The sequence below is a fragment of the Populus euphratica genome, unplaced genomic scaffold, assembly GCF_000495115.2.
Source record: "Populus euphratica unplaced genomic scaffold, PopEup_1.0 scaffold50.1, whole genome shotgun sequence".
NCBI lineage: Eukaryota > Viridiplantae > Streptophyta > Magnoliopsida > Malpighiales > Salicaceae > Populus > Populus euphratica.
Window position 1 is genome coordinate 561,091 of NW_011499870.1, and position 27,785 is coordinate 588,875.

Genomic DNA, 27,785 nt, shown 5'->3' on the forward strand with positions numbered 1-27,785 from the left:
GAAGTTATTTCTATATAAGGGATTTGCTAGTGCTAACATGAGCACGAGTGTGCTTTGGTTTTATTCGAGTGGTATTAGTAATGGATTGAGCAACGCGTGTAATTAATGTATAGATAGAGGTGAGATGGGCCAAGCATGAAGAGATTCAGTATGAGAGATAAAGATATAGATTAAATGAATACAAGGTGTTAAAAAAATCATTGTGTTCAAGCATGTCCAATCGGGTCATGGGGTCATTACATCATCTCAGAATTAACTCTTGCGCTTCCTTTACTCATCTGATTTATAGTAGTAGTTGCTTTACATTAGGTTTTGTTGAATCCCTGATCAAATACGGGTCATGATTCTGTTTAATAGTAGAAATTCATGTCTGCATAATGATATGTTGTTTTTACCCTTGATATCAAGGTGAAATGAATAACGTGTTTTGGCTTTCAAATTCCTCAGATCTTCCCCTGTATTTTCATCCTATCGCGAATCCTAAACTAGAGGATTTATCATCATTACTAATATGAAGCTTGGTTATCGAACCTTTGTTTTTAATGAGTTGATCTAGAAAACTTGTTATTGAACTCTTTTTTGATGGGTTGAGTCGAGAAAATTGTGTGTTAGAGTCGGGCTAATGATTGTTTTGATTAAAATCATTAATTTGGACTGAAATTATTTTCTAGCATTCAAATTATTTGAATGGCTATGTTTTGATTAAAATGATTATTTGCTAGAAGATCAGGTTCACATCTAATGACTTGGACGCCTTCTATTAAACTAAGATTTAGTTTTGAAGTCTCTAACCAAGTGTTTAGTAGTATGCTTAACAATGACAAACTAGATAAGATTTTTGGTATGTGTAGATAATGTCAAGGTTTTTCTAGTGGATAAATTTCTCCTATTAAAGGGATATAACCCTTGAAAAAGATAAGACAAAATTAATTCTTTACTATTTATGTTTTTTATATAATATCTTTTGAAAACTTAGACTTATAATTAGTCTATTAATTTGATTTTGATTGAGTAGTGGTGACCTGGCTTAGTAATTGACTAGGATTATTAAGGCTGGATTTGGTAGTAGACTAGGGATAATGATAATGGGGTTTAAGTTGGCCGTGGTGATGGAATTGTTTATTGATATAAAAATAAAAATAATTATTATTTCGTGGTGATGGAATTGTTTATCGATATAAAAATAAAAATAACTATTATTTTAAGTTATTATAAAGATAAAAATAATAATTATTATTATAATTTTAACTTTATTTAAAAGTTAATTTGATCAGTTTATGATCAATTTAGAATAAGAATCGAGTCACATAATATGTAAGATAAAAATAATAATTATTATTGTTTTATAATATGTAAGATAAAAATAATTATTATTATAGTTTTAAATAACAATTTGAGGGTTGATAGGTAAGGCACGAGGTATGAATCAATATGGTAAACTCGTGTTAATTTAGTCAATATAATAATAAAAATAATTTTTTTTATATAGTTTTGAAATTCAACAAGGGACATGAAAAAAAACTTGGGTCATGAGCTGGATGTCAACTTGATCAAGATAAGGATATAAATGATTATTATTATAGTTTTAAGATCCAACTTAGGTGTTGATCAAGGGTAAGGTTTAGGTCATTTGATTTGACCTAATTTTTCTTTTCTAATTTTTTTTTAAATGTTAAGTTTTTGACTCAGTTTGATCAAGTTACAGGCAAACTTGAGTTTTTTATTGGTTAGGTTTGATAAAAAAATAATTTTATATAACTTGAATTGATCTAATTTTTGAATTTGTTAAGTCTTAGATTAAATTGTAAGGTGTATCCCGATATTAATTTTAGCATTCAATAAATTAAAATAAAAAATAATATATATCAACACTCAAGTATTAGTGTTATTATAATATGTTATTTTGTCTTACTCAATGTTTATCAAACACAAATTAAGATAATTTATCATATATACTAAACAAAATACAATATAAGACAAGATAAAATAATTATTTAACCAATTTATTCATATATAATCTAATTAATAAGCATTACCTCATAGTTTCAACTTTATCTAGAAAAAACTTTCAAACTAACTAACTTGTATTAAAGAAAGCTAAAACTAATAGGAAAACTAATAGAGAAATTACTATAGTTGTACAGGGAAATTATATAGTTGTAGACTTATTAGCAATGTTTGTTGGAGCAATATAATGATGTCTTTATTCCTCCTATAATAACTAATTAAAAATATTAATATCTTTTTATGAGGTGTATTAGTAATTTTTCAAATTAATCTTGGCATAAAAACCCTTTAAAGCAAAACTTTTAATATTGACATCAGGGTCAATGTACTTTCAAAATGATTTTTTAATCATTATCATATAAAATGAGGTGAAATTTTGTATTTGGATAAAAATAAAAAATAAAATAAAAATTAAAAAATACTATGAAATAACTAAAATATTCTTAAAAATTAAAAAATAAATTTGATCTCATGAGGCTTTTTTAATATTAAAAGCATTGAATACTTTTACTATTATAAAAATCTTTGAATAAATATGTTATACCTTTTAAATATCACCAATGGCAAAATATGATGAATAAGGTGTTTGGTGCCTTGCTATGAAATGATACATGGATTTGCATACCATTGAAACTTAACATTAATATTATAGGTAACAAATGTGTATCAAGATTAAAAAGAAATGCAAATAGTGAAATTGCACGTTACAAAAAAGACTGATGGTTAAAGGATATCATTAGCAACAAAGTGTGGATTTCAATGAGATGTTAAGCCTTGTAATCAAACTAACAACAACTTGTATTGTTCTTTAACTTGTTATAACTTACAACTAGTATATACAAATGCATTTCTTTATAGAACCTTATAAAAAAAAAATCTATGATTCAACCTGCCGAGTTTTCATATCCTCAATATCTAAATCATCTGTCTTTTTAAGGAGTCTTTCTATGGATTATGATAAACACCTCATGCTTGGGTGATAGATCTTTTTATATTTATCACACATTTCCTGTCATTCTGTAAATTCTCATATATGTTAATGACATAATCATTACAAGACCAAGTTTAGTTGTTAGTGATGAATTAATACATAAGATAAATTTATATTTTCCATCGAAACATCTCATGCCTATAGGATTTTTTTGGGTGTTGAAGTTGTGCTTATATAGGTGCTTTATTGTTGACATAAATATGTTATATTGTTGATATTCTTAAACAAAGGTATATGGATAAAGCCAAGCATTGCGCATTGCTCAACTCCAATGGTTACCATAACCTCTCTCGTAATAGATGTAATTTTTTTTTTAAGACCCTTTATTATATTGATATGTTGTTAAAAGGCTACAATATCTTTTCTTCATTAGACATGATCTCACATTTGCCATACTCAAGGTGAAAAAATTTATGCATAAGCCACATGTTCCCATTGATTGTTATTAAATAAATTTTAAGTTATCTTAAATGTTTTATTTCAGGTGGATTATATATTAGCAAAAGTCTAGAGTTTTCACTTCATAGTTTTTCGGATGCTGATTGAAAGAGAGATTGTGAAGACATAAGATTTGTAAGCTCATATTGTGTAAGACTTAATGATTGAAAAAATTACTGACTAAATTACACATTGCTACATCTTTCACACCAATTTTATAGTATGACAACAAAGGTGCAACTTATTTGTGTTCTAATATGATGTGTCATGCATGCATAAAACATATAGAAATTGATTTTCATTTTGTATGAAACTAGGTGATGAACAACTGTCTTCAAGTTAAACTTGTTTCAAATAAAAATTAATTTGTAGATTTATTTACCAAATTGGTGGGTACTACAAGGTTTTATCTCTTGAAGACCAACCTTAAGGTACACCACCCTCCCTTATGAATATAGGGTGTGTTGAAAATCAAGATCAAGAAACAATTGTTAGAGACCAAGTAAATAAGAATACAATGGAAAAGGATCATATTTGATCTTAGAGAGTTATTGTAGTTGTAGTATATCTAAATGTAATCTTAAATTTGAATTTTTGTTACACTCATACTGTATATGTCTTGTAATACTAATGTAAAATACTATAAAAATAAAAAAAGATTTTTTTTACGACTAGAATTCTGAAACCTTATAGTTAAGAAATGGAATTAGATAAGAATATCTAATTGATTTATTTATTAATGTATATAATTTTTATATTAAAATTTGATTAGAAATATAAAGAATATAGAATTAAATTGCTTTTAATTTCAGTTATCGTGTGACAATGATGTTTAACATGACCAATTATTTAATACTCAATAATTCTTAAAAAATATTATGAATATTAAACTGTTTCTTTAATTAATCATAGGTCATATTGAAATATTAGTTAATTCATATAAAAATTGATGATAATTTATGTTGGAAAGTAATTTTAATTGTATAGAAACCATGTGATATGAAAATCAATGAAATTTTGAGTTAGAGGCTTGTAGCATTAAAACTTGTGATTGTTTTTCTAAGTTCTGAGTTAATGACTGATATGTAAAATAAATTTTTTATTAGGATAAAAGATTCTTGATTGCTTAAATTAACAAATTTAAAAGAAATACTCGTGAAAAAAGAAATATATGAGAAGATAATGTTTGTGTGGAACATAGAAAGTAATATATAGTGTCAAGCATGCTTGAATGAATCTATCTTTTTTTTACTTAGTAACATATAATATTTATAAATATTAAAAATTACATAAACTTATCTAGTAAAGAGAAAAAATAAAAAAAATATATCTTATTTTTTAGAAAGTTGAGTCATTGATTAATATGTCAGCTTGTCATTAATTAATATATTAATGTTTAAAAATAATTTATTGGTGAAAAAGATGGTTATGTTAGGAAAGTTGGTGCACAGTGCAGCTTAAAAGCAACATGTGGATAGTTAGAAAAAGAAAAGATGAAAGAGAAAACTAAGAGAAGAGAGAGGCCAAGAGGGGAAAGCAGGGATAAAGGGAAGACCGAGCTTGGCATGTGGTTATGTGTATGCGGACCTGAAGCCAGGCAGGAGGCCTAATCCTTTGATTTTTAGAATCTCAATTGATTTTTTGGGCCGAATTTTCTTAATATTGCAATTGTGTTGGAGCCCCTTTTTTTTTTAATATTTGGAACAAAAGAAAGTCATAATTTGCATCTGTTAATTATTTCTCTGTAAAAAAATTGTTAGTTATTTCTTTTTAGAAAAGATATATTTTTTCCTAATCCTAATAGGAAATATTATACTTTTCATAAATAGAAGATTTTTGGCTTCCGATTTCCTAGTCTGCAACAGCAACCAATTAAAGAATATGAAATACATGCATATATAGGAAAGAAATGTTAATTAATTCTTTGAGTATGACATTTAATTAGCATAATTAAAAATGCATTAATTTTATACATAGTTTGTCTACTGCTTGCAAAAGATACATAAATACTGGAATAAAGAAGATGCTATCTATCACGTTAATGCTTTATGCTATACTACTCGAGTCCCTTTATTAGAAAGATAGTTGATGGTAAGAACTGCTTAATTCATGCTGATCTCCCTTCCATGTTCTTGCAACGCCGCCGCCGCAGAAGCTACTGTTATTTTTGTCATTAGTGTTCACAATTGTAGTTTTTGAATGCAGGATGCTTATTTCAGCTTTTTGATCCTTTGCATTGCTGCGTCTAGTTTTGGCATTGGACATGGCCAAAAGGTTTTTAATGTGGTTGATTTTGGTGCCATAGGAGATGGCCAGATTGATGATACCAATGTATATACTTTAGCTCTTCTTGCATGCATACTTGCTCAATAATCCGTTGCCAATTGTTTTTTAAGTAATGTTTGGTTATTGTTTTTGGACAGAAGAGATGGAGATTTCATTCGAAACTGTTCTAGAGATATTTATTTTATGTCTCTATGTCCTTCTCTATCTCTTCTTTCTGCCTTGGAAGACGGATTAATCAAGGGGATTTCTCAAGTATCTCATTATTGTCACTTAACTATCGATTATGTGCATGCTCAGGCGTTTCTATCTGCATGGCAAGCTTTGTGTGGAGATGATGCAGCTCAGGGTACACCTTTCCTTCAGATTCCTGAAGGGAAAACATTTTTACTGCAGCCTGTGAAATTCCAGGGTCCTTGCAAGGCTGTCTTTGTTCATGTCCAGGTAAAAACTTTCAGGTCACACACTGCCTGTGAAATTGACCTTGCCCATTAACCTGCAATCTGGATTTATGTTTTTGTGTTGTCATCTCTTAAGAGTACAGGTTCAAGGGAAAATCATCGCTCCCAACACCATTGAGGAATGGAATAACTGTCAAGCAGATTACTGGATAGGCTTTGTAGGCGTAGCCAATCTCAATATGTATGGATCAGGACTCATTGATGGCCAGGGTTCGGTTTGGTGGATGTGTGCTATGCAAGCCAACAGCTTAAATGTCATAATCTAAACTTACTGCTAATTAAATGCACTCACTTTCCTGAATTCTTTCTCAGTTTATTGAAATTTTCATCAGATTGAAATTTATATCAACTCATTGTTCTGTTAATCTTCAGGCCCGTAAGATAGCCTGCAACCCTCCCCGTATAGTAAGTATACCTCTTCCTATTGAAGTTTTCTTTTCTGGGAATCAACTCTTCAATATTTGGAAAGCTGAACATATTTGTTCTCGGATTTTTTACACCGCCGAGGTTCATTTTCTATCAAATTACTGAAAAAGCAATCGAGAACGTTGCAGGCTCTGAACTTCGAGAAATGTGATGATCTTCAGCTTAGTGGTCTAACTCATGTTGACAGCCCAAAAGGCCATATAGGAATCACTGATTGCAATGGTGTCCTTATCTCTAATCTTAATATCGCTGCACCTGAAAACAGCCCCAACACGGATGGAATCGACATGGCTAGATCGACCAATGTTCATATTCAAGATTCTATGATAGCAACTGGTGATTTTGAATTGGAGAAACTTATGCCTCTTCATTGCCTCCTCATTTCTGATGCATTTGGCTGATAGCTATTTATGCATTTGCATATGTAGGTGATGACTGTGTTGCTATCAATGGTGGCTGCTCTTATATCAACATCACCAACATTGCCTGTGGACCAGGCCATGGCATTAGGTTTGTGGAAAACCTTCCTTTTGATTTGCACTTGCCATCCTAGTTAAAACCTCTCTTTCCTCCACAGCACTTTACAGAATAAAAATCTGGCTACCACAAGCACGACTGTTCAAAAGTGAAAATTGTGCATGACTGATGATTTGCTATTTGACAGCGTTGGAAGTTTAGGAAAGGATGGACAGTATGATACAGTGGAAGAGGTGCATGTTCGGAACTGTAGCTTCACCGGGACTCAAAACGCGGCAAGAATCAAGACATGGCAGGTAGAAAACATGTTACAAAGTGATACTGGACACATTAACGAATGAGATATGAAAGTTATCTGATTACTTTTCTTTTGTTCAGGGAGGATCCGGGTATGCAAGGAAGATTTCCTATGAGCAAATCACGCTTGTAGCATCTAAAAATCCTATCGTAATTGATCAGTATTACTGTGATGGTGTAAATAATTGCAGAAACTCGGTAAAGCCAAACACTATATGGCCATTACTTCTAATCATCTCATAATCTTGAATGAAAATATAACAGATGGTTGATTTCTGATTTCTGATTTCTGATGCAGTCGACAGCACTGCAAGTGAGCGACGTGAAGTACAGTGGCTTCCAAGGAACATCTGTAGATGAAGAAGCAATCAGATTGGACTGCAGTGACAGAGGTTGTATCAACATTGTAATGAACAATATCAACATAACCTCATTGGATCCAGGAAAAACTACTTATGCCTATTGCGAACACACTAGTGGAACATCTTGGTTTACTACACCGAATGTGCCCTGCCTATCAGCATCAGGATACTGACTGGAGAGAGCTTAACTGTTTTTCTTTAGGGATTTTTACTGAACATACCACAGACCATTACAGTCATGGTGATCCAACCAGACATCTTGTGCCAAGCTATTTCTTGTAGGTGCCTGATGGCTGCGTATGTTGACCTTTTCTGACACATTCTCCTCTTGGCATTGTTAGCCCTTCTTCCTTTTTACCTTCATCCCCTTCTGTTGTCTGATATCTCAGGTTTTGGTCACCTCAAGGTTTTTCTACAAGGAATTTGGAAGGTTTTTTTTTTTTTTGGTCGTGCTTCTAATGAATTAATCAGTAATTTGCTAAGAATGTAATCTTGGACTTGATTTTTGCAATTTCAACAACTTATAGGATGCCTCTTTTATTAATTTATTAATTGTTATGGTATGTGCTTTGGATGAAATTAGCGTTGTTTTCTTCAATTTATATAAATAAAGTAGTAGTTTAAAAGACTATTTAATAATATTTTTCAAGTTTTGATGAATAATATAATTTGTTCTAATTGATTTTTAAAGCAATGGTCAATAAAGCATTTGTGTGATAATTCCACCAAATAAAGATTTTTATATTATTTAGGTAGTGTTTTGTTACCATTTCATAATAAGACGGATGGGAAGAATGAAAACAAAAATGTTATTGGTTAAAGATAAAAATAAATATATAAAAATAGATCTATTTCTGTTTTTTCCAAAATAAAACATGTGCTACACAGGGGATATATCTTTAAAAACAATAATTTTTTTATTCTTAAAATATTTTTTGTAAAAACCTCTCAATTTCTAAATTGTTTAATTAAGACAAATATATCTTTAAAAACAATAACTTTTTATTCTTGAAATATTTTTGTAAAAACCTCTTAATTTCTAAATTGTCTAATTAAGAAAAATAAATATAAAAATAATAATTATTATAGTTTTAAATTTCAATTTGAGGGTTGATCCGAAGTAAGGCTCATATCATAGATCGAGTTGACTTAAATTAGTGTAAAAAGAAAATTGTTACTGTTATAGTTTTAAAATCTAACTTTCTAGGCCGATCTCGGTCATAGGTCGGGTTAAGTATTGACCCAGGTCAATATAAAAATAAAAATAATTATTAATATAGTTATAAAACCTGATTTAATAGTTGACCGAGGGCAAGACTCGAGTCATAGATCAGGATGGTCAATCTAGTTGATCCAAGTTAACATAAGAATAAAAATAATAATCATAATTTTAAAACTTGATTCGGGATTTGATTTAAGAAATATAAGGTTCTCAAGTAAGGAGAATTAACCCGAATCAATGTAAAGATAAAAATAGTTATTATTATAGTTTTAAAATCTAATTTAAAAGTCAATTAAGGTAAATGTTGGGTTACAGTCAACTTGAGTTGACTTGAATTGATGTATAAATAAAAATTATTATTTTTATAGTTTTAAAACTTAAACTAGACTAATATGAATCAAGATTTAGATCATTGGTTATTGGGTAAGAGGATGAAGTTGTCATAATACTTTGAGGATATAAAAAGGGATACGGATTGGTGGATTGAATATAATTGGAATTTGTTTTAAAACTTCAAAGAAGGATTGAAGAGGTATATTGCTTGATTTCAGCCAGCTACAAATACTCTAAGGTGTAAAGATCCATTTGTACGTATTGAAAATCTTTAGAAGAATCAGATGAGATGAATGCTGGTGAGGTGGAACTACTGGTAGCATCAGAGATTAAAAAATAAATAAATGAAAACAACAACGGAAATGCTGACAAAGTAGAAAACTCTGACGAGCAAGTTTTTGACGACAATATTACATTATCCATTTTGTTGGTATTGAAAAATGCCGATAAAATCTTTCCTATATATTTCATCGGTATTTTATATTTGGTAAATGACACCATGTTCTTATAGAACATAAAATTTGATTCATTGTGCATTCTAGAAAATGGACCAAATCGACGAGTATCTCTGCATTCTTGGAGAAAAAATTCTGTGGGAGTTCTTAATAGTTCTTCATTCTAAACTGATAAGATCCAAGTAAAATAAATGATAAATTTGTTCTACTTGTTGAATGAGCTTTTGTCTACATCTATTGTCAATTTTCCAAAACAATTAAAGGGAGAAGATTAGGAGTAATTGCATTTCTTGGGTCTCCAGTTTCAGAATAGTGCCGGCCACTCACAGCTTTCCAAATGCATACAAAAAGAGGAATTTATATTGTCCAATAATCCGAATCTCTCCTCAAACATCACTGTTTAATTTAAACTAGGAAACAACACTACATTACAACAGACACTTCAATTGCCTGTAGAATCGAGTCAGGACTTATATATGTGTGAGAAAAATAACGAAGTCTTGGGCTCTATTCTGTAGCCACAGCAATGGGTATTCTTCTCTTCCTAATCTGCATCTTTCTCAGTGAATTAGCTCTAAATCAAGCTTCTTTAGATCCCAGTGTGAAGGAGACATCCTTCTCGTACCCATCGTTCGATGCTGATAGTTGCAATGCTACCCTGATATGTATGGGCTCAGTAAGCGTTGGCGACAGGCGCTTGAAACTTACACCAGAACCACTGCCAGTCGATTCGAACTCGACACAACCTGTGCTGAAGGACCAGATAGGCAGGGTTCTATTTCATCAGCCTGTGATTGCATGGCCCGCGTATATCAATACAACGTTCACAGTCAGGATTTTTACCTTTCCGAATACGACCACCAATGGAGATGGGATGACGTTTATAATGGCTCAGAATAACAGTCCTTCTCCACCTGAAAGCAAGGGCTCATATCTTGGAGTCCTGGATAAGTCAACAGAAGGTGAATCTCCACTATAAACTGCATGCATATATAAGTTTTTTAATCATGTGTTGATGTTGAGCATCTGCATAGTTTAGTCCATCACAAATCTAAATGCATCAGGAGGCAAATTAATGTAGCTCAATAATTGATTGATCCTAATCAGGAGCTTAATTCGTAAGAATATTTTCTCTGTGAAATGAGACAGGTGGTGTTACTCGACAGATAGCTGTGGAGCTTGACACTTACCCGAATGAGTTCGATCCAGATGGAAACCATATGGGCATTGATACAACAAGCATAACAAATCCAGTGGTAGCTAAGAGTCTGAACAGAACAGGCATTTACCTTACAAGTGGAAGAGATATCACGGTTCAAATTGTTTACGATAGCTCGACGGAGGAGCTCCAAATATTTGTTGCATATGCAGAGAACCCACTAGTGAGTTTCCTGAATCAGTCTATTGACATGTCAAAATGGGTTCCGAATTCTGTTTATGTAGGCTTCACAGCCGCTACAGGGCCTTTCTCAGAGGCTCATGAGGTTCTGAATTGGACTTTCCAGTCAACATCCTTGCCAGACTTGAAGAAAGCTTCTGAGAAAGAAAATAGAAAAAGGTTCCTCTTGACTGTTGCAATTGTCTTGGCAGGATTGGGGGTGCTGATACTATTCACTTTACCGATTGCTTTAAGGGATTTAAGGAAGAGAAAAGAGAGGAGTAAAAGGAGAGCTGAAATTGAAAGCCGATCAATGAGAGCAGCAAATGCACCCAAAATGTTTACATATAGACAACTCTCAAAGGCTACTCTTAAATTCAGCAAGGAAAACCTGTTAGGAACTGGTGGTTTTGGAAGTGTTTACAAAGGTGTCATTTCCTCGGATCCTCCCATGATCTTAGCAGTAAAAAAGATCTCAGCGACTTCAAGACAAGGTAAGCTTTCCTCGTTTATTACTTCGAATTTTCCAAACGATTCTGTAATCAGAAACATCAGTAAATTCCCAGTGCATTATTGAGCAGGTGAAAAGGAGTTTTTGGCAGAAATATGCACCATAGGGCGAATGCGGCACAAGAACATAGTGCAACTCCAAGGCTGGTGCCACGAGCGCGAGCAACTTCTTTTGGTTTACGAATACATGCCCAACGGCAGCCTTGATTGCTACATCGGCAGGCGCTTTCTTGACTGGAACACTAGGTACAAAATATTAACAGGCCTGGCATCAGCATTACATTACCTCCATGAGCAATGTGGCCATCCTATTGTTCACCGAGATGTTAAGCCGAATAATGTAATGTTGGACTCCGATTTCAATGCTCATTTAGGCGATTTCGGCCTTGCAAGATTGCTCAGAAGCGATTCTGCAGTTACAACAATGCTTGCTGGCACTCCAGGATACTTGGCTCCTGAAGTAGCTTACACAGGAAAGGCTGCTCCAGAATCTGATGTCTATAGCTTTGGCATGGTTGTAATAGAAGTCGTGACAGGACAACGGTCAAGGGGTATTTTCGAAGAAAATAGTTTACTAGATTATGTATGGAGTTTACATGGAAGAAAAACATTGCTCGAAGGTGTTGACCGAAAGCTAGAAGGCAAGTATGATGAACAACAAGTGAAGAGGACATTACTTGTTGGACTTGCTTGCTTGCATCCTGACACTAAGAGTCGTCCAACTATTAGAAAAGTAGAGCAGATTTTCTTGAACCCCGATGAGCCTCTGATGGAGGTGCCAGAATCGAGGCCAAATGCAATTTTTGTGCCACTTTCTTCCTCTGCTTCAACCACAAGGTCTGCAACTGATTTTGGGTCTAAAAGTGACGATATCTTGTTGCGGTCAACCCCTGAAGAGATGGTCCTTGATGAGATTATTGTCCACCATGAAGATTCTGACATATAAAATTTGTCTCTTGTGGGTGTTGAAGATAGAATTTTACTTCCATTTCCTTATTTCCATCTGCATTTTGTGTATGTTGTTCAGCTGTTAATTTTATCATACATCTTTCTTTGTACATTCATGTATAGGTGTGAAAAAAAAAGGGCAGGAGAGGACAGGATGCTAAATAAGTTAATGTTTGTTTGGAGTTAAAGACACTGACTCTTTCCCATGTAGCAAAGAAAGATAGAAACAGAATTATAAGCACAAGTGCTCTTTCGCATGTAGCAAAGAAAGATAGAAAGAGCAAGTGAGGTTCTGGCCTAGCGGTGGGAGGGACTTGTCCTCTTCCTCCGCACCTGGGTTCGAACCTCATCATGCACACCTGTCACTCCCGCGGTGCCTTACCTGCTCACTGGGCTTGCAGGATGTTCAGTGGGCCGTGGGGATTAGTCGTGGTGCGCGTAAGCTGGCCCGGACACCCCACGTAAATAAAAAAAAAAAAAAAAGATAGAAACAGAATTATAAGCACAAGTAGAACCCTAAGAGTTGGTTTCACTGTTCAAATGAATAATGAAAAGATTGATATATTTTTCTAATTGTTTAGTGACAAAGTTTCGTATTATAACTCATACAAGAAAAGGGATAAATATTACATGACATTCACTGTTAAATTGAAGAAATTAGTTGCAGCAACATGTGAGAATATAGCTAAACTGCTTAGGCTATAAATTTATTTTTAAAAAATTATAAGTTCAGGTTATAAAAATTTTAAAGTCATTAAAAATTTATAAAATCATTAATTTTAGAATATGTAGAATTAATTAAAATATATACAAGCTAATCTAAATATCTATATTAATAATAAAAAAAAATTAAAATTAGTTCCAGGACTGACCTCCTTATCTTTATCTGAAAGAGTAGGAAGTTCAATACGAATTTGGGAGGCATGCAAAGTGAATAAAGATCCAGCCAAAGTTGCTGAGTTCTTTATAATACAGACCACATCAGTGCCCTTCACCTACTAAATTCAATTCCAGGAAAATATTTATTAGTCATGTATGTTAAAGAATATCTTAATTTAAAATTTTTGAAGTTTTAGTTAAAATTTTAAGAGATAATTTATATTATTTAGTTGCAGGACTGACCTCCTTATCTTTATCTGAAAGAGAAGGAAGTTCAATACGAATTTGGGAGGCATGCAAAGTGAATAAAGATCCAGCCAAAGTTGCTGAGTTCTTTATAATACAGACCACATCATTGCCCTTCACCTACTAAATTCAATTCCAGGAAAATATTTATTAGTCATGTATGTTAAAGAATATCTTAATTTAAAATTTTTGAAGTTTTAGTTAAAATTTTAAGAGATAATTTATATTATTAGTTAATATACCCTCTTAAATAAAAATTATTTGAACTATAAATTTATACATGTTCATGTTATTTTGTGCTTAATTTTTATCTAATAAATAAAAATAAAAAAATTTAAAATTATGATTACTCGGTTGTCAAAATTTTGATATTATATTAAATAACAATTTCATCATAAAAACTTAATCTTTTAAATAAAATATCAAAATATAATTTATATTATTATATAAAAACATACTACATCGTTTTGTAACCAGACATGCTTATGTGTGAGAAGGCATGTTCGTCATGAAATCACCCGAACAAGCTAAGACCATTGTGAAATAGTTAATAAATAAGCAAGCAAGAATCCCGCTTCCCTTCAGAGAATGGATTAAATAAGATTTACACTAGGAAAGAACTAGACAGAAGACTATAATCAAAGACTAGCAACGGATGTAATTCTCTTATCTCCAGGCTCCAGCCATACAGAAGTAGTTTCACTTCCAGTGAAGAGGTAGTGACCAACATAAATGGTGTCTCCTTGCTTCACTGCCTGCAAGACCAATTTGATAGGAACAAAAATTGGATGAAAAAAATAAATATATTACATAAACACACGTACACTTCCTTTGATCTAAAAATGAACATCCAACACACTTAATTTTAAGATTTGTGGATAGATCAGTTTATTAAGAAATAATTATATGCATAAAATACTTTCATTTTACACTTCGTAGATTTTGAAATGTTCCACTTTGGTCCCTATAGATTGAAATCTTGCAATATTAACTCTTAAGTTTCTTGCAAGTTCCAATTCTGTCTTTTGTTGTTAAAGTTTGGTTTGATGATGTTGTTGGCTTTTGCAATTGTTGTAGCTCTAATGACATTGTTTGACGATGATAATAAATTATGATATGTTTTTCCCACAAATATCTTAGACAAAAAAAAAAATTTTGTTCCTTCACAAATGTATCAGAAAAGAAGTTAGAGACAACTTACCGAAATGCTATTTTTTTATAACATTTTTTTCCTGCTATCTTTTTTCTATCTAACCCCATTACATGTCGATGGTACTTCTCATGAGGTTTGGAATTTTTGAAAGTGAAAAAATATAAAACAAATAACAAAATTTAAAAAGATTATCTTGTCTTAATTGACATTTATAATTGTTTGTTTATTTTTATATTTTAAAAGATTTTTTAAAATAGTTTGATTTTTTTTTTATTAATTTTAAATTAATATGTTTTTAGTATTTTTAAATTATTTTGATATGCTGATATCAAAAATAATTTTTTAAAAATAAAAAAATTATTAGCATATATGTTAATATAAAAATTATTTGAAAAGTAACCGTAACTATACAACTAACGTGCTTTTTCTTGAAATGTTTTGGAAACACATATATTAATAAAATTATTTAAAAAATAACCATAACCATACATACAACTAAACGTGCTTTTTCTTGAAATGTTTTGGAAAATCTGGATTGAAAGTAAGAGTTTTAACACTACAAGGGCCAAAATGAAATCTTAAAGGAAGAATTTAGGGAGATCAAATAAGAGAAAAGAAATGCAAAAGTGCGTCTGCCGGGAGTCGAACCCGGGTCTATTGCTTGGAAGGCAATTATCCTACCCGTTGGACTACAAACGCCTGCTGCTGTACCGTTACTTAATATATAGGTAATATAAAACAATATGGTACATATGAGCTATCGTAAAGAAACGGACTTACCGTTACTTAATATATAATAATATAGTACATATGAGCTATCGTAAAGAAACGGACAGACAAGGAAGCAAAGGCCGGCTGTGGTGCTAGGATGTTGAAAACATTGGTACAAAATAAAAATAAAATAAATGACGTCAAGGTACAATTCAAGAATCCAAGTCAAATTCTTGGCTATAGACTACCTTTCATGTCTCTTTCTTCCGTTTCAACGTCATTTATCCAACCACCCACCAGGTAAGACCTCATCTCGCTCGCTTACACTTGAGACCCTTTCACTTGTGTCTATCTCCATTGATCATTTTGATGGAAAGAAGATGTCTTTTGCTATTTCTTTACGAGAAAGAACACGAACTTTCTCCTGTACTTTTTATTGTAACTAGTTGGTATTTAATGTTTGCTTGAGGTAGTGATCAATAAAAGGGAGAGGAGCAAGTTTGATTACTAACTGGGAAAATGCGTTTCCCATGTTCTGTAAGTAAGGACACTTTTGTTAGTTTTGTAATTTTGACCTCTCTGTTTAGCTTTTGCCACGGCTTTCATGTCTCTCCAGGGCAATGTAACGCATGTCTTTAAGTGCATGGTGCATCATGCCCTGCTTCATTGTACCATGTTTCGAATACGATGAGGAGTCTCGATGAAACAGCTTCATTATTCAATGAAGATGATGATATAGCGAAGAGAACTAGTGATGGTTTTCTGGTTATGATAAACTGCAGCTGTCTGGCTGAGCACAAATTCTTCACCTGGCACTTCGACTACGAGGTCTAAACGGGGGATACTTGGGAGACCATTTCGTTGAGATTTGGTTCATCTGTTGGTTGTAATGCCAGAAAAGGTGTTGATTCCATCGCTAGTAGTGACTCTTGATCTTTTATGTGGCTGTTCTAACAATGCAGACATGGTAATCGACAAGCTGGTTCAACATGGAGATACACTTCTTGCAACATGTTCTCGGTTTAAAGCTAACACAGCTAGGACTGCGATATTGAATAGGCTAGACAATCCAGGGAGGAGATATTTTGTTTATCCCAAAACCAGGCCAGTAAGAGAAATGATTTTTGCTTTTGGGATTGATTATTAGTGTAATCTAAGACTAATTTTTGTTTGTTCAGTGAATATCTGATGTTCTGATACTTTTTTGTCTGTTGTCAAACATACTGTTAAGGCTTAAACTAGGGTTGAAGAATGACTTGCTAGGTTTGCAGCCCATATTTTAATTTCTAAATTGTCTAATTAAGACAAATATATCTTTAAAAACAATTATTTTTTATTCTTAAAATATTTTTGTAAAAACCTCTTAATTTCTAAATTATCTAATTAAGACAAGTAAGTATAAAAATAATTATTATTATAGTTTTAAAATCCAATTCGAGAGTTGATACAATGTAAGGCACATATCATGGATCGGGTTGACTCAAATTAGTGTAAAAAAAAATTATCACTATTATAGTTTTAAAATCTAACCCTTTAGGCCGACCTCGGTCATGAGTCAGGTTAAGTATTGATCCAGGTTAATATAAAAATAAAAATAATTATTGATATAGTTATAAAATTCAATTTAAGGATCGACCTAGGACAAGACCCGAGTCACAGATCAGGAGGGTCAATCTAATTGATCCAAGTTAACATAAAAATAAAAATAATAATCATAGTTTTAAAACTTGATTTGAGCTTTGACTTGGAAAATATAAGGTTTTCAAGCTAGGAGAATCAACCCGAATTAATGTAAGGATAAAATAGTTATTATTATAATTTTAAAATTCAATTTAGAAGTTAATTGGGGTAAGGGTCACGTCATAATTAATCCAAATTGATTCAAATTAATGTACAAATAAAATTTATTATTTTTATAATTTTAAAATTTTATCTGTATTAACTTGAAATAAGATTTGTGTCATGGGTTAAAAAAGGATGAAGTTGTCGTAATACTTTGAGGATATAAAAAGGGATACGGATTGGTGGATCGAATATAATTGGAATTTGTTTTAAAACTTCAAAGAAGGATTTGAAGAGGTATATTGCTTGATCACTCTCTTGAATAAAAATTATTTGGACTAGAAATTTTTACATATTCATGTTACCTTATCCTTGACTTTTATCCAATAAATAAAAATAATAAAATTTAAAATCATGATTACTTGGTTATTAAAGTTTTGATATTATATTAAATAACAATTTTATCATAAAAACTTAATCTTTTAAATAAAATATCAAAATATAATTTATATTATTATGTAAAAATATACTACATGGTTTTGTAACCAGACATGCTTACGTGTGAGAAGGCATGTTCTTCATGAAATCACCCGAACAAGCTAAGACCATTGTGAAATAGTTAATAAATAAGCAAGCAAGAATCCCGCTTCCCTTCAGAGAATGGATTAAATAAGATTTACACTAGGAAAGAACTAGACAGAAGACTATAATCAAAGACTAGCAACGGATGTAATTCTCTTATCTCCAGGCTCCAGCCATACAGAAGTAGTTTCACTTCCAGTGAAGAGGTAGACCAACATAAATGGTGTCTCCTTGCTTCACTGCCTGCAAGACCAATTTGATAGGAACAAAAATTGGATGAAAAAAATAAATATATTACATAAACACACGTACACTTCCTTTGATCTAAAAAGGAACACCCAACTCACTTAATTTTAAGATTTGTGGAAAGATCAGTTTATTAAGAAATAATTATATATATAAAATACTTTCATTTTACACTTTATAGATTTTGCAATGTTCCACTTTGGTCCCTATAGATTGAAATCTTGCAATATTAACTCTTAAGTTTCTTGCAAGTTCCAATTCTGTCTTTTGTTGTTAAAGTTTGGTTTGATGATGTTGTTGGCTTTTGCAATTGTTGTAGCTCTAATGACATTGTTTGACGATGATAATAAATTATGATATGTTTTTCCCACAAATATCTTAGACAAAAAAAAAAAATTTGTTCCTTCACAAATGTATCAGAAAAGAAGTTAGAGACAACTTACCGAAATGCTATTTTTTTATAACATTTTTTTCCTGCTATCTTTTTTCTATCTAACCCCATTACATGTCGATGGTACTTCTCATGAGGTTTGGAATTTTTAAAAGTCAAAAAATATAAAACAAATAACAAAATTTAAAAAGATTATCTTGTCTTAATTGACATTTATAATTGTTTGTTTATTTTTATATTTTAAAAGATTTTTTAAAATAGTTTGATTTTTTTTTTATTAATTTTAAATTAATATGTTTTTAGTATTTTTAAATTATTTTGATGTGTTGATATCAAAAATATTTTTTTTAAAATAAAAAAATTATTAACACATATATTAATAAAATTATTTAAAAAATAACCATAACCATACATACAACTAAACGTGCTTTTTCTTGAAATGTTTTGGAAAATCTGGATTGAAAGTAAGAGTTTTAACACTACAAGGGCCAAAATGAAATCTTAAAGGAAGAATTTAGGGAGATCAAATAAGAGAAAAGAAATGCAAAAGTGCGTCTGCCGGGAGTCGAACCCGGGTCTATTGCTTGGAAGGCAATTATCCTAACCGTTGGACTACAAACGCCTGCTGCTTTACCGTTACTTAATATATAATAATATAGTACATATGAGCTATCGTAAAGAAACGGACAGACAAGGAAGCAAAGGCCGGCTGTGGTGCTAGGATGTTGAAAACATTGGTACAAAATAAAAATAAAATAAATGACGTCAAGGTACAATTCAAGAATCCAAGTCAAATTCTTGGCTATAGACTACCTTTCATGTCTCTTTCTTCCGTTTCAACGTCATTTATCCAACCACCCACCAGGTAAGACCTCATCTCGCTCGCTTACACTTGAGACCCTTTCACTTGTGTCTATCTCCATTGATCATTTTGATGGAAAGAAGATGTCTTTTGCTATTTCTTTAAGAGAAAGAACACAAACTTTCTCCTGTACTTTTTAGTGTAACTAGTTGGTATTTAATGTTTGCTTGAGGTAGTGATCAATAAAAGGGAGAGGAGCAAGTTTGATTACTAACTGGGAAAATGCGTTTCCCATGTTCGGTAAGTAAGGACACTTTTGTTAGTTTTGTAATTTTGACCTCTCTGTTTAGCTTTTGCCACGGCTTTCATGTCTCTCCAGGGCAATGTAACGCATGTCTTTAAGTGCATGGTGCATCATGCCCTGCTTCATTGTACCATGTTTCGAATACGATGAGGAGTCTCGATGAAACAGCTTCATTATTCAATGAAGATGATGATATAGCGAAGAGAACTAGTGATGGTTTTCTGGTTATGATAAACTGCAGCTGCCTGGCTGAGCACAAATTCTTCACCTGGCACTTCGACTACGAGGTCTAAACGGGGGATACTTGGGAGACCATTTCGTTGAGATTTGGTTCATCTGTTGGTTGTAATGCCAGAAAAGGTGTTGATTCCATCGCTAGTAGTGACTCTTGATCTTTTATGTGGCTGTTCTAACAATGCAGACATGGTAATCGACAAGCTGGTTCAACATGGAGATACACTTCTTGCAACATGTTCTCGGTTTAAAGCTAACACAGCTAGGACTGCGATATTGAATAGGCTAGACAATCCAGGGAGGAGATATTTTGTTTATCCCAAAACCAGGCCAGTAAGAGAAATGATTTTTGCTTTTGGGATTGATTATTAGTGTAATCTAAGACTAATTTTTGTTTGTTCAGTGAATATCTGATGTTCTGATACTTTTTTGTCTGTTGTCAAACATACTGTTAAGGCTTAAACTAGGGTTGAAGAATGACTTGCTAGGTTTGCAGCCCATGTGAGACATGGAGTAAAACACATATTAAGATGGTGAGGGAGTCGATTGTTTTCATATGATAAAAATGTCAGTGTCTTTGATTGGTTACTTGAACATGAACAAGAGCTACCGTCTGAATTAGATGTTGTTTGAATTGCTCTTTGGTCATTATCAAACAGTAAAGAGTTAGAATTTCAGAGGATACGAGGTAAAACAGTAGTTCTGGGCTTTTTCTAAGTCTTTATTTTTTATTTTTTTTATTGTTTTTTTTTTTAATTTTATTTTTTAATTTTAAGCTTATTGACAAATAATCAGTATTTATAATAATCTCATGACTCAATATATATATATTATTGTCTCAATATTTATATATAAAAAAAATTCATCTAAAATATTTATTTTAAATTAAATTATATTTTTATTAGTTATTCAAGTTTTTTTTAAACTTATCAATTTAATTGGATTATATCAAATTATTTTTCATATAATTTAATTTTTTTATTAAAAAAAATATTAACAATATTTAAATTTTTTTTACCTGACTCATAGCATAATACAAACCAGTTACCTAATTAATTTTATAAACCTATCTCATATATATATATATATATATATATATATATATATATATTGTAAAAAAATAGCATAGCAGGGGGAATACCCAAAAATAGCTTATACCCAATTTGACAAATTGCACAATTTACAAGCCTTAAATATCACTGCAGTCAAAGCCAAAAGAGACTCTTATAAATAAAATTTATTGCAGTGTGCTTGACACAGCATGATTTATTCGAATCAATAGGTTCCCTGTGATCCATTTGTGGTCGAAATGTTGACGACGGCCATGGCTAAGTGGTTTTAGCCATGGTCCCTTGACTAGCAATACGTGTAAACTGGTTTTGGTCTTGGTCTCTATCAACTTCGTCCAAGTTCCAACCGTTGAAGAAATGGCCAGTGGCCTAAAACGGGTCCAATCCAATTTTTGCTATGATCCAAAAAAAAGGGTCAGGAAAGTGTCTGTCTCTTTCCTAACCAATAGAGCATAGACTAATTCAAAGCCTGAGAGGTGGAGACCACACGCATGAAAAAGTCTAAATTCTTAACTTTGTTAGGTATTTTTGGTGGAATATTTTACCAAGCCCTTTTGTTTTTAATTAATTCAGAATCAGCCCTGCGGGCAATATTCAACTTGATAACAGTCGATGTGCTCTAACAAATATTTACAAGTAGTTTTTATTTTTATTTTTATTTTTATTTTTTAATTAATAGCTTTGCATTAATGATTTCATGTCGGAATTTGCTAAGTGGGCATATACAGATTTTCTTTTTTCACAAGTCTTAAAAGAATTCCTAAACAATCCATTCATTAAGCAGTGTATTCCATTTAAAAGAAAAGGAAGCACACCAATCATGCCTTTAAGTGTTTCCACGTTCCGCACATTGGATTACCAAGTCTTGACTGTAAATTAACATGTATCACTCATGAAATGTTCACGTACTCAATATTTTTTATGATTTTTATTTTATTTTTTAAATTAAAATTTAATTTTCTTTTCAATCACGTCATTAGATTTACTGAATATTGAATTTTATAATTTATTTTTTATAAAATTATTTCAATCTTATAATTCAGGTTGAGTTTTACGAATTAACTGTGTTAACTCGGGTTATTTTTTTTTTTAATTAATTTCTTTCTCAACTTTATTCTTTAATATTAAGTTAATTGTGAATTAACCTTTATAATTATTTTTATATTTTCTTTTTATGAAGTCATCGTGATCCTACATTAAGTTAATTATGAATTAACCTTTATAATTGTTTTTGTATTTTTTTTATATGGGGTTATCATGATCCTTTAATTTAAATAGCGAGTTTTGCCGATTGGTTAAGTTGACTTTGACTTAAGTTTTTTTATTTTTTTTAATTTTTTTTAATTTTATTCTTTAATATTAAATTGATTAAAAATTGAACTTTATTATTTTTCTATACTTGCTTTCTATGGAGTTATTATTGTCTACTGACTTGAGTTCGCCAAAGTAATCCAAATTAATTCGAGTCAATTTTTTTCTATCTTTTTTATTTTTTAATTTAATCCTTCAATGTTGGGTTGATTGAAAATTATATTTTATATTTTTTTATTTAATTTCTATAGGGTTATTACAGTCTTATAACCCAGGTTGAGAGTTGAATTAGTTGACTCAGGTTTTTTATCATTTTTTTTAATTTTTTTTAAATTTTATCCTTTAATATTGAGTTGATTGAGAATTAAGCTTCATAATTTTTTTTGTTTGCATTCTATGAGGTTGTTAATTTCATGTCCCGGGTCATATGTTTGGTTAGTTGATTCGGGTTTTTTTATCTTTTTTTTTATTAATTTATTAATTTTATCATTTAAATTTAAGTTGATTGAGAATTAAATTTTATAATTTATTTTAATTTATTTTTTGTGGGGTTATCTCAATCTCATAATCCAAGTTTAGGAGCTTAACTCATGTTAACTTTGTTTATTTTTTAGTTAAATTTTGTTTTTAATTTTATTCTTTAATATTGGTTAGTTGATTGAAAATTGAGTTTAATATTTTTTTAATTTATTTTCTATAAGTTATCAAGGTCTCGTGACTTAAGCAGCAACTTTAGCAGGTTAGCTCAAGTTGGTTTTAGTCAATTCAATATATTATTATTTTAAAATTTAAATAAAGATTTCTTCTTAATTTTTGTTTTAATCAACTATATTTTTATCTATCATTTAAGTTGTTTTTTAATTTATCAAAGTGATAAGTTCATGTCAAATCAATGATCATATAATTTTATTTTTTTTATTAAAAATACATTAATAATACTTAGATTTTTCTTTTACATCCAAATTCTTTTTATCCGACCATCAACATAAAACATAGGAAATGATCTTGCTCTATTCTAAAAGGAAAAGTTATGGTGTGATTACGCATACATGGACCCGCTTACAGCTTCCCTCCCTCTCGTACAAAATGGTCCCGCCATTCCCGCCCCGAAACAAAGCTTTTCTAATGTTTCCATGACCTTTCGACTTTAATGAGTTTGGCAGCATGAAAGTTTCATCAACCTAGTGGCAGGATAACAAAAAAGTCATGACAGAAAGCTTCAGATCCCAAATAAAAGTGCCCGTCGAAGGTTTAATATGGCAAGTAGTTTTTATTTTTGTCATACTAGATCTCGTGGTTTTATCACCTAGGACAACTTCGAAATTAAAATTTAAAATTCTTGAAATTTATAGTATTTTAGAAAAGATTACTTGTGGACCCGTCGGTTCATTTTTTTCATGGAAAATAATGTTCATATACTTGTAAACATGTTTATAAAAAATAAAAAAAAATATATAACTCAAATTATAGATTCAACTAAATCAAATAAATTTATTTTAATTTAATTAAATAATAAAAAAATAACTAATGAAAATCAATTCCTAGTATTTTAAAAAGAAATTATTTTTTATATTAGTACTTAAAAAAATCTAAAAACACAAAAAAATATTAATATTAAATAAAAAAATTATTTTTTTCAAAAATATTTTTAAAATTCAAAAATAAACATGCTTTTAATACACTATTATCTATTGTCAATAAGTATAATTCTCTAAACAAGATTATTTGCTAACTTTTGCTGCAAAAACATTGCGTGCGAGAATCCGAGAAGTTCGAATGAAGGCATGGTTTCCTTCTGAAATCAACCATTCGAAGTCCCACCTCCCTTCATTTGGTTTCGTGATAAGGAAACTATGCCGGGTTTCAAGCAAAAGTTTGCTAAGTCCTCCCACAATTAAGCTCGAAACTATACAATTAAGCCATTGATAGAATAGTTTTGAAATCTGATTTTTATGGAGGGTTAATTTATGACTCGACTGATCTAGTATGGAATGAGTTCGGGTTAAAAAAAACAAAATAAAAATTAGTGGGATCTTATTAATCTAATAAAATAATTTGGTAATTTGATTTATTAATTTTTATTTTTAAACTAAAATAATATTATTTTAATTTAAAAAAATTAATTTGATGATATGTTAATCTATTCAAACCTTAAAATCCTGATTTTAGATCAAATTAGATTTGAAAACAATGATCAATAAGTCACACACTTGCATTAGTAAATGGCATTTATTTATATACAAGCTCGCTTTACCTTGACTCAAAGCACGAGTTATAATGATTTCTGTCCGAATAAAAACTTCTAAAAAAAATCTAAAACTCACAATTTAGCATCCATCCATTAAACCCGTCTCGACACCAAACCCAGATCATAAGTTGAAGAATTAATTCAAATAAATAAAAAAAATATTATTTTTTTTATAAAAAAAATCTTAAAAAATCAAGTTTTGATGTTATCAACACTGTTTAATCAAGTTGATATTTTAAAATATTTTTACATTGTTGAATTTCAATTAGGCAGAAAAAATTTAATAACTTTACCCACAATATATTTTGATAAATTAGGTATTTAACAATATTCTCTCTCTCTCTATACCCACACAATCTTAAAAAACTTTTAATGTCTTTTTCTTTCTATTTTTGGAAAAACAACATGTGTTGTTAGATGCTAAAACATAACTTTTTATTTCCAATTTTAGAAGATAAAGATCTGTTTAATCCGTTTAAACTTCCAATCAATAAATAAATCTTTTTTTTCAAAACAAAAAATGTAGAATTGTAATCAAAGGGAAAGCTGAGGGTTTATTAGGAAAGAAAATAGGATTTTCGTGTTTTTAAAATGAAGGGTCGGTCACTTTTGACTTAACACGCGTACGTCTCACTAGCTTTGCAAGGATAGTCAGCACCGCACACGATTCTGCTTCACGTGATGAGTAAAATATAATTTTTTTGGAACCGTTATTTCCCCCAAAACAAGTGTTTTTCCTATTTTAATTCCAAATCTAAGGACTTGATTGAAACTTCCAATTTTATTTTCACTCTCCTCATCCCCTTATCCAAACAAAATTTGCCCTAGACAATGGGCCTTTTTGCATTAAATTTAATTTAATTGGATCATGATAAAAATATTTATGTGTTCAATTGAATTAGTTTCTTTTTTTTTTTTTGCCTAAGAATGTTAAGAAAATAACTTTTTAGATAAAAAAATAATTATATTTGATTGATGTAAGTGTCGATCGGCTTGAAAATATTTAATGCTCACAGATGTAGCATTTATTTTATTTTATTTTTTTATATGATCAACCCTACGACTAGTGATTAATCCTATTATTAAATACTATAAAGTAAAAACAATACAAAAATATTAGAAAAAATAAAAAATACTACAGAAATGTAGTCAAAAGAAAGCCCAAGCCCACAATCCATACATCAGGTAGAAGCGCACACTCGAAGATTGCCACCTCTCTCTTCTCTACATCAACAACCCCAAACCCTCTCCTTCTCCATCTCCACACCACCATTCTCTCCCCGCCCACACCTTTCCTCCCAAATCTCTACACCGCCGTCCCACGGCAGCTTCACTAAATCCGCCAAAATGGGCAAGGGTGGATCCCTGAGTGACAGTGTTCTGAAAAAGATCTTGCTTTCCTACACCTATGTAGCCATCTGGATCTTCCTCTCCTTCACTGTTATTGTTTACAACAAATACATCCTTGACAAAAAGATGTATAATTGGCCATTCCCAATTTCTCTAACCATGATCCACATGTCTTTCTGTGCCACTCTTGCTATCCTTCTCATTAAAGTTTTCAAATTTGTTGAACCTGTCTCTATGTCAAGAGATGTTTATCTCAAATCTGTTGTCCCCATTGGTGCTTTATATTCTCTGAGTCTTTGGCTTTCTAACTCTGCTTATATTTACTTGTCTGTTTCTTTCATTCAGATGTTAAAAGCCCTGATGCCTGTTGCTGTTTATTCTATTGGGGTTTTGCTCAAAAAAGAGAACTTTAAGAGTAATACTATGGCTAATATGTTGTCAATCTCTTTTGGGGTTGGGATTGCTGCTTATGGCGAGGCTAGATTTGATACTTGGGGGGTTATACTTCAACTTGGTGCTGTAGCTTTTGAGGCTACAAGATTGGTAATGATTCAAATCTTGCTTACATCTAAAGGAATCACATTGAATCCAATTACTTCTCTTTACTATGTGGCGCCTTGTTGTTTGGTTTTCTTGTTTATCCCATGGATTTTTGTGGAATATCCTGTTTTGAAGGAGACTTCAAGTTTTCATTTTGATTTTGTCATCTTTGGGACCAATTCTTTGTGTGCTTTTGCCTTGAATCTCGCCGTGTTCTTGCTTGTGGGAAAGACTTCGGCTTTGACCATGAATGTGGCTGGTGTGGTTAAGGATTGGTTGTTGATCGCCTTCTCTTGGTCCGTTATTAAGGATACCGTGACCCCCATCAATTTGTTTGGCTACGGGCTTGCATTCTTGGGTGTCGCATACTACAATCACGCTAAGTTGCAGGCTATGAAAGCAAAAGATGCACAGAAGAAGGCTCAGGAGGCTGATGAGGAGGCTGGAAGGTTGTTGGAGGAGAGGGAAGTTGAGGGAAATGTGAAGAGAATTGAATCGGAAAACTAACCTTTCATTATAAAGAGTTTATTTAGTTATAAGGATTGGATGAAGTGAGTATGAAAATAAGAGCAGAAGGGAGATATGGACTACAAAGGATTGGTGTTGAAACGAAGGGAGTTTTGTGCTTCTGTTTGCCTTTGGTCATTCGGTATGCTGGTTTTAGGTTTATGTTTGTCATATGCTAGTTATGAGTCTTAGTCAGTTAAATGTTAGGGATTTGAGATCTGCATTTGCTGGCTTTGCCGAATTACATCTCTCAACAGAGGATGAATCTCAAATGCCTGTATTTTACTTTTTGTTTATTTTACCTCTTGATCATTTATATTACTGGTGTTGATGTAGGAACCATCTTTTATTGATGAAGTTTTTTTTATTTCTTGTTTATTCTTAGTACTTTCTTCTCATGGATTTTTTTTTCCTTTCTCAACACAATGCTATTGTGGAGATGCTGTGTTTATATAACAGGTGGATCCTATGTGGTTTGAATCACATTTTGCTTTCTTTTAGATGCGTTGTGCATTGATCTGTGCAATTTTGCCAGTTGAAGTTGTGCATCTTCGGGGATGCGAAAATGCAATCTTTGTGAACTGTGGAGTTATTTAGTAATCAATGTAGACAAATCACTGTTTTTGCTAGGAAACCATTAATTTATCTAAAGTCAATTGCATGTGGATCAACGTAGTTTGCTGCCAACAATGGGAAAATGCCTTTGGTCTGCAATTAGATGTGTTGGAGGCTGGCCACCTTGACTCTTGCAGCCAGCTGTTCTTGCACACAGGTTAGATTGGCCCAACTTGGGCATCTATGGCACTAGGTTACCACGAGCCAAGTTGAGCCAATGCTGATA

At 31.5% G+C, this 27,785-nt stretch overlaps 3 protein-coding genes and 2 non-coding genes across 5 annotated transcripts; 3 read left to right on the forward strand and 2 right to left on the reverse strand.

Annotated features, from left to right (window-relative positions):
* The first annotated feature begins 4,929 nt into the window (after positions 1 to 4,929).
* On the forward strand, positions 4,930 to 8,186 carry LOC105127175 (probable polygalacturonase At3g15720). Its single transcript, XM_011028341.1, has 9 exons — positions 4,930 to 5,013; positions 5,642 to 5,767; positions 5,963 to 6,163; positions 6,264 to 6,434; positions 6,735 to 6,942; positions 7,035 to 7,116; positions 7,271 to 7,379; positions 7,462 to 7,578; positions 7,679 to 8,186. The coding sequence occupies exons 1-9, from the start codon at positions 4,930 to 4,932 to the stop codon at positions 7,913 to 7,915; spliced, it is 1,335 nt and encodes a 444-aa protein (XP_011026643.1). The 3' UTR covers positions 7,916 to 8,186.
* Positions 8,187 to 10,278: 2,092 nt separating this feature from the next.
* Positions 10,279 to 12,660, forward strand: LOC105127176 (probable L-type lectin-domain containing receptor kinase S.5). Its single transcript, XM_011028342.1, has 3 exons — positions 10,279 to 10,714; positions 10,902 to 11,624; positions 11,784 to 12,660. The coding sequence occupies exons 1-3, from the start codon at positions 10,279 to 10,281 to the stop codon at positions 12,584 to 12,586; spliced, it is 1,962 nt and encodes a 653-aa protein (XP_011026644.1). The 3' UTR covers positions 12,587 to 12,660.
* Positions 12,661 to 15,493: 2,833 nt separating this feature from the next.
* Positions 15,494 to 15,565, reverse strand: TRNAG-UCC (transfer RNA glycine (anticodon UCC)). The gene has a single exon. It is a non-coding gene; the product is annotated as a tRNA-Gly (tRNA).
* Positions 15,566 to 19,128: 3,563 nt separating this feature from the next.
* On the reverse strand, positions 19,129 to 19,200 carry TRNAG-UCC (transfer RNA glycine (anticodon UCC)). The gene has a single exon. It is a non-coding gene; the product is annotated as a tRNA-Gly (tRNA).
* Positions 19,201 to 25,737: 6,537 nt separating this feature from the next.
* LOC105127053 (probable sugar phosphate/phosphate translocator At4g32390) lies at positions 25,738 to 27,328 on the forward strand. Its single transcript, XM_011028152.1, has one exon. The coding sequence runs from the start codon at positions 25,895 to 25,897 to the stop codon at positions 26,942 to 26,944; it is 1,050 nt and encodes a 349-aa protein (XP_011026454.1). The 5' UTR covers positions 25,738 to 25,894; the 3' UTR covers positions 26,945 to 27,328.
* Positions 27,329 to 27,785: the final 457 nt, after the last annotated feature.

Coding starts and splice junctions, on each gene's coding strand:
- LOC105127175 (XM_011028341.1), top strand. CDS start 4,930: ATGAAAGAGAAAACTAAGAGAAGAGAGAGGCCAAGAGGGGAAAGCAGG. Junction 6,943..7,034: donor AGATTCTATGATAGCAACTG/GTGATTTTGAAT, acceptor TTGCATATGTAG/GTGATGACTGTGTTGCTATC. Junction 7,579..7,678: donor TAAATAATTGCAGAAACTCG/GTAAAGCCAAAC, acceptor TTTCTGATGCAG/TCGACAGCACTGCAAGTGAG.
- LOC105127176 (XM_011028342.1), top strand. CDS start 10,279: ATGGGTATTCTTCTCTTCCTAATCTGCATCTTTCTCAGTGAATTAGCT. Junction 10,715..10,901: donor CCTGGATAAGTCAACAGAAG/GTGAATCTCCAC, acceptor GAAATGAGACAG/GTGGTGTTACTCGACAGATA. Junction 11,625..11,783: donor CTCAGCGACTTCAAGACAAG/GTAAGCTTTCCT, acceptor TGCAACTCCAAG/GCTGGTGCCACGAGCGCGAG.
- LOC105127053 (XM_011028152.1), top strand. CDS start 25,895: ATGGGCAAGGGTGGATCCCTGAGTGACAGTGTTCTGAAAAAGATCTTG.